The sequence below is a fragment of the Sturnira hondurensis genome, unplaced genomic scaffold (assembly GCF_014824575.4).
Source record: "Sturnira hondurensis isolate 20B ecotype Veracruz unplaced genomic scaffold, ASM1482457v3 Scaffold0003693, whole genome shotgun sequence".
NCBI lineage: Eukaryota > Metazoa > Chordata > Mammalia > Chiroptera > Phyllostomidae > Sturnira > Sturnira hondurensis.
In genome coordinates, this window is record NW_028076324.1 from 2678361 (window position 1) to 2694245 (window position 15885).

Sequence of the window (15885 nt, forward strand, 5' to 3'; positions counted from 1 at the left end):
CAGCTGACTTTCAAGAGGAGCTATAAACTTTTATGAATTACATAATTCAACTAAAGGGAAAAAAGAAAAATAATTACAACCATAAAAGTCTATAGTTGGGCCAAAACTCTAGTATGCTATGAAATGCTTTAAATTATAAACTCTCAAATTTTGGAGTCACCAGTCCAAATAATAAAAACCAAAAGCAGTTTTACTCTAGACAGTTCACACTAAATGAGATAACGGATTAGCATCTCCCATAGCATACTGAGGAACACCAACGCAAAACCTATCAGGTGGTGTGACTGAAGAACGAACCACGGAATACTCTAGGCCTGAATCTCTTTTTCAATTAAACTAAGGCTAGATAACAGCCTGGGAAATGTGATTCTCTCTGAAGCTTCTAAGAGGATGAGTCTACAAACATCCTTCAGTGTACTCATTCTAAAGCACATGCTAGAATGACTCTCGGAGATGAGAGGGAGACATTGGCCATGATATCATATGGTCAGGACAGAGTGCAGCAGAAAGTTAAATTTAAAAAAATAAAATAAATCTTTTATTTTATTCTAGTACAGACACAATAAAGGTGACTTCTTAACCATAAAATCAACACATGAGTCAGATTAAAAGAGGTAGATACCTGTACACACATCATGTTGCCCTTGGAAAAGTGAACGTCTCCAGTTTTGTAAGACTTGACTGGCTGTAACCAGATTGAAGGTACTATCAAAGTTCTAGACAGAGGATAATATTTAGTGTCTGAGAGGCATAGTTTTGCCCTTTGACTCTAATGCTGACACAAGGAAAGCAACTGTGCCAATGAACTTGAGCATTTTAGCTCTTCTGGGTAAATAATTCTTATAGAGGAAAAAATATATTTGGTAAGGGACTCCTTTCATTGTCAACTAGCTCCTTCTGCTGTGATTAAATTCTCATCATCAAGTTGGGGGATAAAATTAATTAATTTGCCAATGAGAAACAGCAATGTTTATTTTTATAAAAATGGTGTTTGAGATGACATCAAACTACTCTAAGTTTGGGTAGAAGCAATAATAGTGCTGAAAATGATGATTATGTAGCATTAGGAAGTTTTTGACTGTAAACAACAGAAACCTCAATTCAAAAAAAGTAAAGGAACTTATCATCTTGCATATCAAGGAGTTGCAAACTAATATGACTCCAGGGTTGTTTAGTTCACACGTGGCATCATGGGACTCCATACACCAATGTCCAGAAGTGGGCATGTACACATGTGCACACACAGTACTACTTCTCTTTGTCTCTTTTTAAAACCCCCCAAATCACTCTCTACTCAATCTTCTACAATCACACAGGACAGAACTGGGTTCAATGGATGCCATGGAAGTTAAGGGGAACAGAACTGACATGATTAGTGTGGAATAATCTATACTCAACTGGAGGCTGGGCTGAGAGCAGCCTCTCAGCTGGTTTATAGTGAGGGGTCTAAGTGCTGAGCTTTAACGGCTGCCTATCCAGGGCTACGATGATTGTTTCAGAAATGACTTTACCAGAGGATATAGTAGTATCACAAAGAACTCTAAGACGTCCCCTGAGTTCCACCTTTTGTTTTCCCCTACTGTGTGCCAGTAACCATTTCCTTCTGGTAATTAGGCTTAATTACCTCAACCACAGCATAATTACCTACCCTCATAGCCTTTTATTTATTATTTGTCTGGTTTTGTTTTGGCCTCTCTGTTCAGCAGAAGAACCTAATAGAGCAAGAAGGTAGTCTCAGCAACCAATTTGAAATTTTGTATTTCTGGTGCCAATAGGACCCCCTGTGCGTATCAAGGTCTCTACCCGGCATAGCCTACAAATAAGGGAAGCAGAAGTACAAATTTTCCAAGTGGCTCACTAGTTAAAACTAGTGTTGCAGATGCTTGGATGCCTGCCTAAAGGCCATTTCACTCTATTCACTGCTTCCAGCATCTCAGTCACAGTTACTAAATCATGCTAAGTTTAGTCAATCATGTAATCCTTTCTATTCTGTACTCTGTGGGTCTAGGGGTGTTCATTTGAGTCAGTTCTTTTCATAAGAAACGAGCACACATATACTGAAGGCTCCTGAAAGACTTTTTCTCCCTAACAAGCATAAGGAAGTGGAGGAGAGTTCCTCTGCCTGCCTTCTTTGTCCCAAGGGGAACCTCACATGAGAATGGGATGTTTTGAACAGTGGTAGCCACCTTGCTCTGAAGAAAGGGCAAAGGTCGATGCACTGACTGAGGGTCCATGAGGGGATCGTTGTATCACTGAAATAACTCTGGGACACCTACCTCTGGGCGTCCTTCGAGTAAATGAATGTATATGTTTAAGTCATTATTAGTTAGGTTCTCTGCTCCTTCAAGCCCAAACACCCCAAACACACACAGGGAAAAGTGTGTCCTGCAGGTAGCAGATCACAGCACGTGGTACTGGCTGAGTGGAGGAGCAAAGTGAAGGGCACTGAGGATGAATTATCCCTAGATACATATCGTTTATAACAAGTTAAGAATTTAGGAATTTTAGTTTACCTTTCTTTCTCTATGCTATCAGGCACTGTTCAAAGTATACCTTCATCTTACTGACAAAAAATACATTTGGGAAAGGCTTATGTGTAAATTCTGCTGATATCAATGAGGGCCTTCTATCTCTAACAATAAAAATAAAAGTTATTTTTCACCACTGTTGCTATGCTATGAAATAACAATAAAGAACATCTTTCTGCTGTAGGTTAAAGCAAAAAATCAGGAAGATTTAATTTCTGAGATGTTATTCATAAGAATTGAGTATAAACTCCTGTGCTCTTTCTACAATGGAGAACCACAGATTTCCTGTCTATATTTTAGCTGGTCCAACAACAAAAAGAATTTGTTATCTTGAAAATAATTTACTTATGTATTTCCATCCAAAACACATGCATGGGTCAAATTTAAAATATTTCTCATAACAGATTCTAACCAGATCTAACAAAATTCGTAAAACCATATGCATGTGGGTGTTTTTGCATGAACACAGAAAAAAAATGTGCTTATGTAGTTAAAAAGAAAGACTTCTTTTACCTGACCACAATGAGGACATTGTGTTTAAAAACTTTTCAAACATGTATTTACACAAACAAAAATAAACCTATAATAAAGTTAAGAAACCACGTGCATTACCAATTTTTCAGACTCTAAATTTAAAAATAACTAGGTCAAGAAAGTGTTCAGTACTACATGGAGCACAAGGAACGTAGCTTACTGAATGATAAGTAAACTCATTTTATCACAATGCCGCTAGTGGAAAAAACTCAACACACATAACTTGTCCATGCAGGGGAGATACAGTCTAATGTAAACACATGGTTCGTAGCACATTCCTCTACTAGAATGTGATCACCTGCCACAAAGGACACAAGCTCATGCACAAGATCAAGACTTTACGCACAGCTGAGATCACAACGGCATGCACATAACAACAGCGTGCTAGAGAATCGTACCACCAACTGTGCAGCTCTTCTCCCCCACCCCATGAGCCACGGCCAGCAGTTGCTGTGGAGTTTGGTTACCCATATCCGTGACATGAACGATGTCCTTTGGAGAATCTTGTTCCCTGTGGCTGTAAGTATTCTTATTTTGATAATATTTTAATGATGCTCGCTATCAAAATGTTAAGTAGAGAACTAGAAATGATGGGAAAGTAGACTTTTTTTTTTACAATACTGAACAATTATATACATCTTATCTCAGGTACTCGCATTAAACACCACTTACATTTAAACATATCATCAAAACTAATTTATTTATTAGGCTTATATTAAGCCAAAAATAACACATCTGATGACAGTGCTCCAGTGAGGAGAAAAAAAAAGAAACCTCCAAAAAGTGTCTACTAATTTCTACCATTCAAAAAACATGAGAAGAGTCATTCTAAGATTTAGCTAACGCATAACTCATACAAAGAAGTTCTACATAAAAACATCACTTAGGATATCTCTTTGAATTACATGATTTCAATTTTGAAGCCTTGACTTGGATAAACAACCAAATTGACATTATTTATATTAGTCAATGAAAGAAAGTATGGAATATAGTCATTAAAATACTTCCCCTCATTTCTCTGTACCTCTAAGTGTATTTCAAGATCTTTTTTTGCTATTTATACCCTAAGTACATTCTAGTAAAGGCAGAATTCTATTTTGCCATTAGGCAACACTTGCTAAATTACTAATGTTCATAAAAGCACAGAATCAAAATGCTGGACCCACAGGACACTTTGACTGGTGCAGCTCTATGCCTCCTGGCAGCACTCTGTGCCCCTCTCAGAACAGGGAATCCAATACTTCTGGAATGCTGCAGGATATCTTTAAATCAGGCCAGGGAGTGAAGAAAAGGAAAATACAGCCAACTCTCAATAACAACGGGAGGTAGGATGAATAAGTAATTCTGAAGATCTAAAAACCTTATTTTATATAATAACTTCAATCCCCTCTCTTGGCAAACATTTGACTTAAATTTTTAAAATTTTTTGTCAGATAAAAAGAGGACTTCAGTTTTACCTCTTTTCTCTGCCCCCTCTCCAAACACTCTAGAGGAGGTATAACAAGAACTCAATCGTCTGACATATGTAGCTACAAAGACAGAAACATATTTTGACATCCAGCTTTTCCAATTTAGATATTTAAAAATATCCATCACATTCTAGTGTATCTAGCCTATCTATATTTTCACTTCTGCATAAAAATGGCTTTATAATTTGCTTAAAGAATGGGTACTCCATCAGCAAGGAGTGACGACTTACCACGATCAGTGTCAGCGGTTACATCCAACTTCTCTGACTTTTGTAAATCTATAACTTGGCACTTACCAAGTCACATTTTCCTTAGAATGTAACATTTGCAAGTGAGATGAATCGAAGATGACAGTTTTACTCAACATCTGCATAATTAGGACAGGAGCTAGCAAGCCTTGATAAACTGGGCACGGTAAGACCGGGGCTGGGAATAGCTGCCTTTCTGACTCAAGGGTCTAGAGTGAAGCACTGTAGCATCTTGCCTCAGTTCCTCTCTGGTGACCATCATTCAGTTAACTCAAAAGACTGATGTGAAATATATACTTTATGACAAAGCTCATCATATGAACTGTTTCAATTAGCAACAAGAATGCCTAATTCTAATAAACATGAATAATTAAATCTCTGAAACTATGTCATTTTTCATATACATTAAGTGTGGTTAATTAAATTTCTTGTACAGAGCAGGTATGTCATAGTGCAAGATCAGAGAGGTGACATACTTACTGGTGCTGTATATTTAAACAGAAGAGAACTTGAATTTGATAAAAAAACAAAGTAAAAAAAGTATATTTTATGATAAAGGCATCCAAAAATTTGAGATAAAGTGACAAGTTACAAAACCTAAAATGAGTGAGAGTTTATCTACCTATTTGCCTTCCAAAGAATGATTCATTTCTATAAATCAGTATCATACTGGTTTCAAATGTATCACTTTAACTTATTTTAAATCATCCTACTTTTATATAAAGTTATCAGTTTTCTTTAATTAAAAGTAAAAACTCTTTAAACCATGGTGAAAGGAGGGAACAAATATCTTAATTTAAATATCTATACCAGGCTTAATATTTTATATTTATATATATATATATATACACACCCACATTTTGTTATATTTGTGGGGCTAAGATTTAACTGATAATGTATATGTATCTTTTGTAGTGGTGTTATATTTTATTTTTCATTCATGAACAAAAAATTAACTCAGAGAAAGAAATCATATAGAACAAGCAAAAATCAAATTAACTTAAAAAATATGGTATCATTTGTATTATATGCATATTTCTAAAATCAGCATTTCTGCTTAATATTTAATATTTTACACCGAGAAACATTTCTCTAATTATAACATAGCACAAGTTTAGATATTTTAGCCCTGGCTGATGTGTCTCAATGTTGAGCACCAGCCTGTGAAACGGGAGGTCGCTGGTTCATTTCTCACTCAGGGCACATGCCTGGTCCCTGGTTGGGGGTGTGCAATCAATGTTTCTCTCACACACTGATGTTTCTCTCCTTCTTTCTCCCTTCCTTCCCCTCTCTAAAAAAATAAATCAGTAAATAAATAAAATCTTTTTTAAAAAGTTAAGATATTTTAAAACTATTTGTATGATTTAAATAGCCTTCAGTACCTCCACAACAAATGAAACAAAAAGTTGGGTCTTGAAAATTAAGTTAAAATAACTGCCAGTTAATTTTTTGGATATAAAATACAGAAAAAGTAGTACTAAGTGTTATATAATTTTTATTAGATTTCTAAGAATAAATCTAGTTGGTATTTAAACATCTATCTGAAAATGTGAACCTTTCCAGGATATATTAAAGTGAGAATAGAGGGGGAAAAGTAGGTGAAATAATTGTCTTTTAATTATTCTTCTGTATTATGTTAAGAAAAAACTTAACTGTTAAGCAGTAATTCTTGCTTTTCCTATCTTCCTTTTTTTCTATTTGTGTGTTTGTCTTTAAAAAATTAAGTAATAAATATAAAATTATTCAATTATGTAACAGAATCTAAAAGCAGTTTCTATGTCAACATGGAATTAGACTGTTAAAGGCATTACTTAAAGACAACATTTTGATGTGTCCCAAACTAGAACAATGCCTTTTGTGATTATCTTTGATAAAAGTAGTAGTATATAAACATAAACAAAGCAAGAAAAAAAATGCTGCAGACAAAAGCTGATGAACATATTTTATGTTCTCCACTTATAATGCAGTAAATCTCAGTCAGGTCCAGCAGAGGACTGCATGTGTCATGGAAGCTGTCACACAAAGTGAGCAGGTAGAGAGATTAGAAGGTGACATGGGAAGGTAAAAACAGCAATAACTCAAATACTGGGCTTTGCAGTGACTGAAAAGGCATGTGCGGTGACTTGTTATCTTACTTGCAGTTTATTATATTGGAAAGTTGCAGCAAGAAAGTAATAAAGTTCAACTGTTACAAATATTCAAGTTCTTCACTTACCTCATCTGGATTGGCATTGAAGGTGAGGCTGCCTTCATCCAGCTGCATGTATAATTTTCTAAAAGAAAATCCTATAGGTGGGTTCTTATTGTATATGGAACAGTGACCCCAAGTGGATTTACACAACCTGTAAAAGATAAAATCAGACAAGGGAACATTATCATATTTAATTTCCCAAGTTAAATGTGTGTATAAAAATGATAAAATAGTAACATGAAATGATATCAAATTAGATTTTATAGATCTAAAGTTTTAAATGTTTAATTTTATATTTTTAAAATTTGTTTACTGGAGTATGATAGATAAATGCCTTCAATTTAGCAATTCAGATGGCACTTAACGTGAGTTACAAAGATTAATAATATTCATAAGTACTATCTGAAGCTAAATATAAACTTAATAATGATGATAGCGAACGTTTACCAAGTACCTACTAAATGCCAGGTACTAACTGAAGAATTGTAACAGTATTAACTTGCTTAATTTTTATAATAATCCTATGATGGTGCTACAGGTAAAGAAACACAAGCATGACAAAAAAGATGCCCAAGGCTGCAAGCAAATTGGCATAAAGGCAGGATTTGAACCCAGGGACTCTTATTCCAGAGCTTGCAATCTTAACTAAGAGGCAAAACGGGATCAAGTAAAATACGTGCTCAATTGTGACATAAAAATGAATGGGGAAGAGATGGAGATTGCTGGGCAGGGGGAAAATTTTTTTTCTTAACTATATAGATTAACAACAGGCAAACTAGACATTGAAATTGTTTGTAATGTTGTAACTTCTATACATATACATCAAAAGCTGTGATATTGAGCATAGCTGTTTTTAAGACAATGCTTCAGAACACTGGCTCTTTACTATCACAGTGATACACGATTGTTCAAAAATTCAATAAAATCCGAGGTGCTAACAGCTTATATTTGAAAACACACTATTTCTGCAGATTGGAATGGTTGTTTTCAACTCTGTACAGAGCCATTAGCTACTGATCATTATTTGAAAGGTAACATTTTACTTTACTACAATGCCAGGAATTCTAGCTATGCATCACAGATCATAAAATATAAATATGGTACTCCAGAAACATGAAAAATACTGAAATTATATTTTTAAATACTTTAAATAACTCTTTCTCAGACTGATATGATTTTTTGTGTGTGTGTGTTAAAGAACACCTACTTGTATACAATATGCAGATAATGTATTATAGAATCATATACCTGAAATCTATATAATTTTATTAACCAATGTCATCCCAATAAATTAAATTTAAAACAACAACAACAAATGCCTACTTGTAGAAATAAACATTAAATAGTTTCATTTTGTGATACTGATTATTAACTTTTGGCTCAAACTTCCTTCTTTTCACACACACACAATATACAGAAAAACAAAAAATTACTTGCTCAGCCTATACCATCAAAAATTATGACAATAGTTGGGTAACATATCTAATTTAATATGAGAATACCTTCTTAATAGTCAATTTATATACTTATATTATTATTACCAAAAAATAATTTACTTTAAAACAGCAAGTAGATGAAAGGAAACTTGACTTGGGGCGGTGAATACACAATACAATATATAGGTGTGTTATACAGATGTACAATATATATACAATTTACAGATTTATTGTATGTATACCTGAAGCCTATATCATTTTATCAACCATTGTCACCCTGACAAATTCAATTAAAAATAAAGAAAAAATAAAACAGTATGTTTAGTAACTTTAGAAAATTATCAACATTTCAGTTCTTCTTTAGCCTAGTTTCATAGTTTTTTACTTTTATTACTAAGCAACAGAACCTCAGTAAGTATTCAACACATCCACAGTTTAAATAAAAACTAAGCCAGCCTTTAATTTAAAATAGCAACAATTTATCACTAAAAAAAATCCATGTGTCATAAAAATAGGCATAATTATGTGGTAAACCAAAAAGAAGCATTTCTGAAAGAAATTAACAATCCAGATTTAAATCCCAAATAAAAAATATATCATTCTGGTTGAGTTCATTCAGATGAGCTTAGATACAAAATTTTTTTTCAAAGATAAGAACATAAGTTTACTGGAAATACTAAAATGTAGAAAGAAAATTATCAATAAAATGAACCAGTTTTAAAGTATTTTCATTTTCTCTTATACTAAATCATTAAAAAAGTAACCATAATTTATTTTAAACATTACTAATTAATAGAATTTCCTCTTACTTTTGTAGTACCTTCACTATTTGAAGACAATGAGAGAATGACAAGATGATTTATATCTATTTAGAGGTTGGAAAATGAACTATATAATTAAACTGTAATTCTGTTGCATTAGGAAGCCTGAGGAATGTCATTGTTGATAATACATTTTGACTAAAGATGGCTATTTAGATAATGTATTAATTCAATTAGATTTTCACTTAGAAATCAAAGTCTCAAAAAGACTTTTTCTTATTTTTTTAGTCAAATTTATCACAGTGACATTGATTAATATGATCGTACAGGTTTCGAGTGTACATTTCTTTTTTTTTACATTAGTTTTCCATTAACATTTACCACCCCCATACCCTCTTCCACCTCCATCACGCCCTCATCCTCAGTAACCTCCACCATACATTTCTATGATACCTGATCTGTCTAGTGCATTGTGTGCTTTTTAAAAGGTATGTTTTATATTATTACACAGTCCCTTTTTAAAATAATGAGACTTAAATAAACGATGGTAAAGAATGCTAGAACACCAATGATTCTCCTATGTTTGGTATATTTTCACAACTCAAGTATGTATGCTACTTAAGGATTAATTTGGGTTCCATAAAATAGATTCTATTCCAGCAAACATTCTTAGATTTAAAGCTTAAATTTAAACTGGTATAATAGCTAGTAAAATTTCTATAATTTATATTCAGTTTAGCAAATAGATCATCTCTTTGTTTTCTAGTATTTGCCTCCTTCATTGATTATATGGTGGTTAGAAAAAAAAGCTGACAAAATATTCACCACAGTTTATGCTAATAAGCACCTCTGATTAAAAAAATACGTAAATGAGTAAACAAACACACACATACGCCATCTGTACCAATAAAAACAGCAAGATTTAAAGATTATTTATTGATTTTTAGGTATGCCTATTCTTTATAAGGCAAGCAAAGACTACACCAGCTTTAAATGATAAATTCTCACTTAACAATTTGTATTTTTAGACTAAACTGACAATTTTTGATTTGTAATAAACTGACACATTTTGATTGGTAACCTTCTAACTGTAATTCATTATTTTCTTTTATACTGCCCTTCTTTTCCCAATATCAAATTTGACTGTGATGATAACCCTATCTTTGTATTTCCAGGTTTTGATACAGACAACTTAAATACAAGTCCCGGTGATAGAAATATTTCATAATACATGTATCTCTAGTTCAAAAAGAACACATAAGATGATATGTTTAGAGATCTCTGACTTGAACACGGTGGATTAAACTTACCCTTGCCACAGAAGTTCATCATTAGCGAGGTCCTGCCAAACACATGAAGCTAAGCAGAGGTCAGTTGCATTCAGGTAGGACAAGATGGTAAAGCTTAGCTCGGGAGGCAACATTTCCAAATTAATGAATCCTTCCTGTTCTTTAGATTTCCTTGCCTTCAAGAGATGATATATATCAATGCCTCCTTGGACTTGTTTACGATGACCGGGGTTAGAGATGCTGCTGGCAGCCATCCTCCTGCTCTGCTCTCTGCTGAGGTAGCCTGGCTCACTATAGCCTTCCTGTTGTAGCTGCTGGTTTCTGGCCACTCTCCACAGCCCCTGACCCATCTGCAAGCCTGGGAGAAAGCCAAATGTAAAAGGTTACATTAAAAAAGGAACCTGCCTTTCTCAGTGGTACAACTCTGACATGAAGCACTCATTTATCAGAATTAACATTCCTCATTAAAGCATACTGAGGAATATATTACAAAGAATAGCTGGTATATCATATGTAGAAAACTTGGACAAAGAAAGTTTCAGAAATATTTGGTTTGATTATCGCCTTTATCCCAGTTTGCTAACTACTTTTAAAGTCCACAGGTGACATAATAATTTTTCACATGGTGAGATTTAAAAGTTACTGGTGTCCTAAAGACTTACAAATTATAATCATGTGGACTTATGGGCCAGTATTAAATAGAGCTCTGATCAGAGCACAGGACTTGAGTTAAAAGGCCTCTAGACCCTGCTTTTTATCACAACTCAGGCTAAACTATGCTAGCCCCTTTTAACCAAACCCCCAGATGCATAACAGCTGTGAAACAGGCTTTTAGTTTAATTCTTGCCAGTCTACATTTATGTTGTAGACTGTAATAAAATGTAACATAGGCCCTGAAGTCTAATTCAGAAACCTTATAAATTAGACACCTAGAACTCCATGATGGCTCAATAATGACTATTTGGTGGTGGTGTTGCTTTAAATAAAAATCATAATTTAGACTAATTTTCCAGTTCTTCTCCATATAGCACTATGGATTAGTGAGCGATAACTGAGAAAAGGCGGAAGAGAGTGTGGTCCAGAGTCTCCTACACCTCCACCTCCACCTCCACCCAACGGACCTCCAACCAGAGCCGCTCCACATCTGTCTGTTACAAATACTAAACTTTATCACATACAAACACACAGAAAACAAATGGCCTAGAACTTCCTATTTGATCTTGGCTTTAAAACAAGTAACTTTTCCTAGGCAAATAAATTCATTGAGGAAAGGGAAATCAGAAAGAGCTTTTAGCTAGTATAAATAATTACTTTCATGATCTCTTTTCCAAACAAAATATTCTTGTTTTATAAACACAAGTTGACTATTAATATGTGTATGTATTTTAGTAGTTTGGGGAAAAGCTGGTTTTTGTATAAAATCATTAAACTAAATTTAATAGCATAGCTTGACCTTAAAACACAGTTTTGTTTTAATTAGCTGTTTCAATAAGGATTAACAAAAACAAAAGAAAAAGAAAACCAAGAAACAACATTCACGGATAACTAGAAAATTTGAAAGTTATTAGGAACAACTTGAGTAGAATTTCAGAGAATGTCAAAGTTATTATTTTTTAATATCTGTAAAGGCATGATCCACCCGCACACTTATTGAGTTGCTGGCCATTTTTTGGATAATGGTCACTGTAACAGGTCACTTCTTGATGAAAACGAACAAACACAAAATGTACAGGATCATTTTTTACTTCTCCTCCTTGCAGGAGCTTAGACTTGGGATGGGAGATACAAAGAAAAGAAACATATTAATGATTTGTAAACATGGGAAAATTTGTTTTTACGAAGAAACCACAAAAGATAATCTTTCCTCCCTACAACACAAAGCACAATAGTGGTACCAGTTCCTCTATTAGTGGTTAACCTACAATAATTAAATTCTTATTTTTATTATACAATCTTAAGAAAATGAAAAGATAAGCCACCGACTGGGAAAAAATCTTTTCAAAATACCATCTGATAAAGGACTGGAACCCAAAATATACGTAGAACTCTTAAAACTCAACAATAAAAAAAAACAAATACACTTAAAAGTGAGAAAGATCTCAAAAGATGTTTTACCAAAAAAGACATGCAGATAGCAAATATGCATGTGAAAAGATGCTCAACATCACACGCCATTGGGCAGTCACAAGTCAAAACAGCAATGAGATAGCTACTACTACACTTCTACAAGAATGATCGAAATCCAAAGCAGACACCACCAAATGCTGGCAAGGACGGGGGGATACATCATGGCACAGTCACTTTGGAAGACAGTATGGCAGTTTCTTAGAAAACTAAACATGCTTTCATCACATAATTCAGCACTCATGCTCCTTGGTATCTAACTAAATACATGAAAACTTATGTCCACACACAAACCTGTCCATGAAAGTTTATAGCAGCCTTAGTCATAATTACCAAAGTTTGTAAGCAACCAGGATGTCCCTCAGTAGGTGAATGGATAAACTACAGTACACCCAGTACACCCTTGTCATGGAGTATTCAGCACTTTTTAAGGCTTCATAGCTCAAGCTGTAGAAAGATATGCAGGAAACTTAAAGGCAATTATTAAGGGAAAGAAACTGATCTGAAAGTCTACATAATACGATTTTAAGTATATGACATCCTGAAAAAGACAAACAACGGAAAGAATAAAACAATTTACACACACCAAAAATATGGAGTATCAAAGAAATGTGGAAGGAATTTTAAGTTCCCTTAATGTTTAAATGTCATGTCATATTATAACATATGTACAATTTAATTATGATACAACTTTAACATTTTAAGACTCACAATTATAAATAAAGTTATTTTATTTTCCTCATGGCTATTTCTGTGTTTATCTCAGCAAGAAAAGATCTCAAAATCGCATTGATTGCTAAGCTCATCTAGTTTGCTATTTCACATTCTTAAACATACCCTTCTCCTTTGCTTTAGCACAACAAAAGGTAAAAAATCCAACATGGTAACTACAGTATTTCAAGTATCCAGATTTAAGACGTTTAATATCAATGTCTGTGTATTTCCCCTACAGCATCTTTCGAGTGGCGTGTGGTTAAGCAGCTGTTGTTACTCTCAGGGACGTTGCTAGGGAACACGGATTTAAGGTGATTTCCCTAGGCTCTGGGCTTTAATGGGGATCACTAAAATTGAGTGCTGAATGTGATTCAGAGAGCACCCGGCAAGTAAAAAAAGGTAACGCCAGCCGCTGGTTCTTAAATTAAAAAACTTGGGGGGGGGGGAGGGGCTGGGATGGGGGTAAATTAGGGCAGAAAACTGTACTTGAACAATTAAAATTTTAAAAATTTAAAAATATAAAAATAAAAAACTTAATGGGGAGAATGGAAGTTTTAAGTTCATGTACACATAATTCAGACCAAAAAAAACCCCACCAACCACTCTCTATTTTCTATTCTCCCGTTAAATAGTAGTGTACATTGACCTTTTGGAACTCCATTTTTCTCTTAATGCAGTTGTTGATACTGGGCAAGAACACAACACAATAAGCCACTTGAAGGAGATTAATATCCTAAGTCTGTCCTTTGGAGAAAGGCAAGGGTGTTTACAGTGTTCCATCCCCACTCCCAATCCTCCTTAAGGGAGCAGGGTCATGGAGTGTAGGTGGAGCTGTCAGGAAAGTGATGAAACTCACAGAAAGACAAGATATCCATTGCAGACTCGTGAAGCAAGACGTGGAAGGAGCAGTGTGGTGAACTCTGAGGTTGAACAGAGGAGTTAAAATTCTCACTCCACTGTTTATCACTTACAGGGTTTTGGGGGATTTACCTTGACTATTGTAAGTTTTAGTTTCTTCATATGTAATGTGGAAAATAATACTACTTATAGTTCAAAAGGATGTACTAAATAACACATAAAAAGTTTCATTCAACAGCAAATAATCACTAAGATATTATCTATTAATTTAACAAAATAATACTTGAGTAAAGTGAAAATATCCCGGCAGGTGTGGCTCAGTGGATTGAGTGTCAGCCTGAGAGTGGAAACATCGTAGGTGTGATTCTCAGGGCACATGCCTGAGTTGTGGGCTAGGTCCATAGCTGGGGTGGGTATGTGGGACCTTCTCTTTCTCCCTCTCTTCCCCTCTCTCTGAAAATAAATAATTAAAATCTTTTTTTACAAGTGAAAATAATTAGCACTCTGATAAAATATATTTAATGATACTTCAATTGTCCTGATGTTCTGCCCACCAAACAAACGCATCTGTTCAGGTCAATACTTGCACAACATGGTAAGACATATACATAATAAAAATAACCATTTTAGCCATGGTTATTTTCCCTTCATAAATGCAGTTTTTTTATATCCATGACCACATTTTGAAAAAAAAATCTGAAACCTAAAAAACAAAAAATCCTGCCTTATGTTTTACAAAATTGTTTTTTTTTTAACTCAGCATGACTTATGATAGTGCCATCAGAAATGGCATGAAACAGGTCCTGATGTTATCATCAGTAAGCAGCAACATTTGGCTCTAAAAGAGATATAAAACATGATACATTTTCATGCTGTGTTCTTACATGATTTCAAACTCAAAATCAGTCATTTGTGCCAGTTATTTGGTCAAAATATTACGCTGCATAGTGGAATCACTGAATAGGCAAAGAGTTTCAAACTTAATAATAAACACAAAACAAGTTTTTGTATTTGAAATAAAGAATTTTGGTGCAAATACGTATTTTGTGATGAAATCTCTGCTGATTACTTGTTACCTCAAAATAGATAGAGGAAAATAGATATTTATTTCTTGGAAATAATATTCTTATAAGAACATAATTAGTTTATTTCATGTTTGTACATGAAAAAAAAAGCAATGCTTGTAGTTCTATAAAGTCCTTGCAAACAATTAGCAAATATTGAACCATTGCTCCTAGCAGAAATGCCTGGTTAGGTTCCTGCGAGCTTGTGGTCAAAACATTTTGGCAAATGATCAATCCATAATCTGGTTTTATGTGTGTTACTGTTGACTTATTAACACAGAACTCACCAATCCTGAAAGCTTATCTAACAGGTATTTCTCTGGAAAGCACCGTCACAGCCTTCTTAAACTGGGAATGCCAGACAGCTCTCCAGCATTACACTTGGGGGCTATTTCAAATCACGAAATCATCAACAAACAGCACAAATGTGAAAAACATGGCACTAAACAGACCACGGAAGACTTGTTTGCAACATGAGGACTGAAACAGGAAGGCAGAACACGGCCTTATTCAAACTTGGCTGGCAGTGTGAGCCTCCACGGATGCAAATTTTCTGCAGCTCTGCAAATGTCTAAGAATGACTAGGAAAGTGTCACAAGAATTGATTTGGGGGATTAAAAAAATGGATGAATAGGCAAACTCACTAATACAAAATCTACAAATAATGAG

General features: G+C 34.3%; 1 protein-coding gene across 1 annotated transcript in view; it reads right to left on the minus strand.

Moving 5' to 3' along the window:
* FBXO8 (F-box protein 8) overlaps nt 1-15885 on the minus strand; it is a 40495-nt gene that overhangs the window by 12261 nt on the left and 12349 nt on the right. The window contains exons 2-3 of the mRNA XM_037042158.1: nt 10478-10814; nt 6995-7121 (exon numbers count right to left, since the gene is read on the minus strand). Coding sequence (XP_036898053.1) covers nt 6995-7121; nt 10478-10806 — 456 coding nt within the window. The 5' untranslated portion in view covers nt 10807-10814. The remainder of the gene's footprint in view (nt 1-6994; nt 7122-10477; nt 10815-15885) is intronic.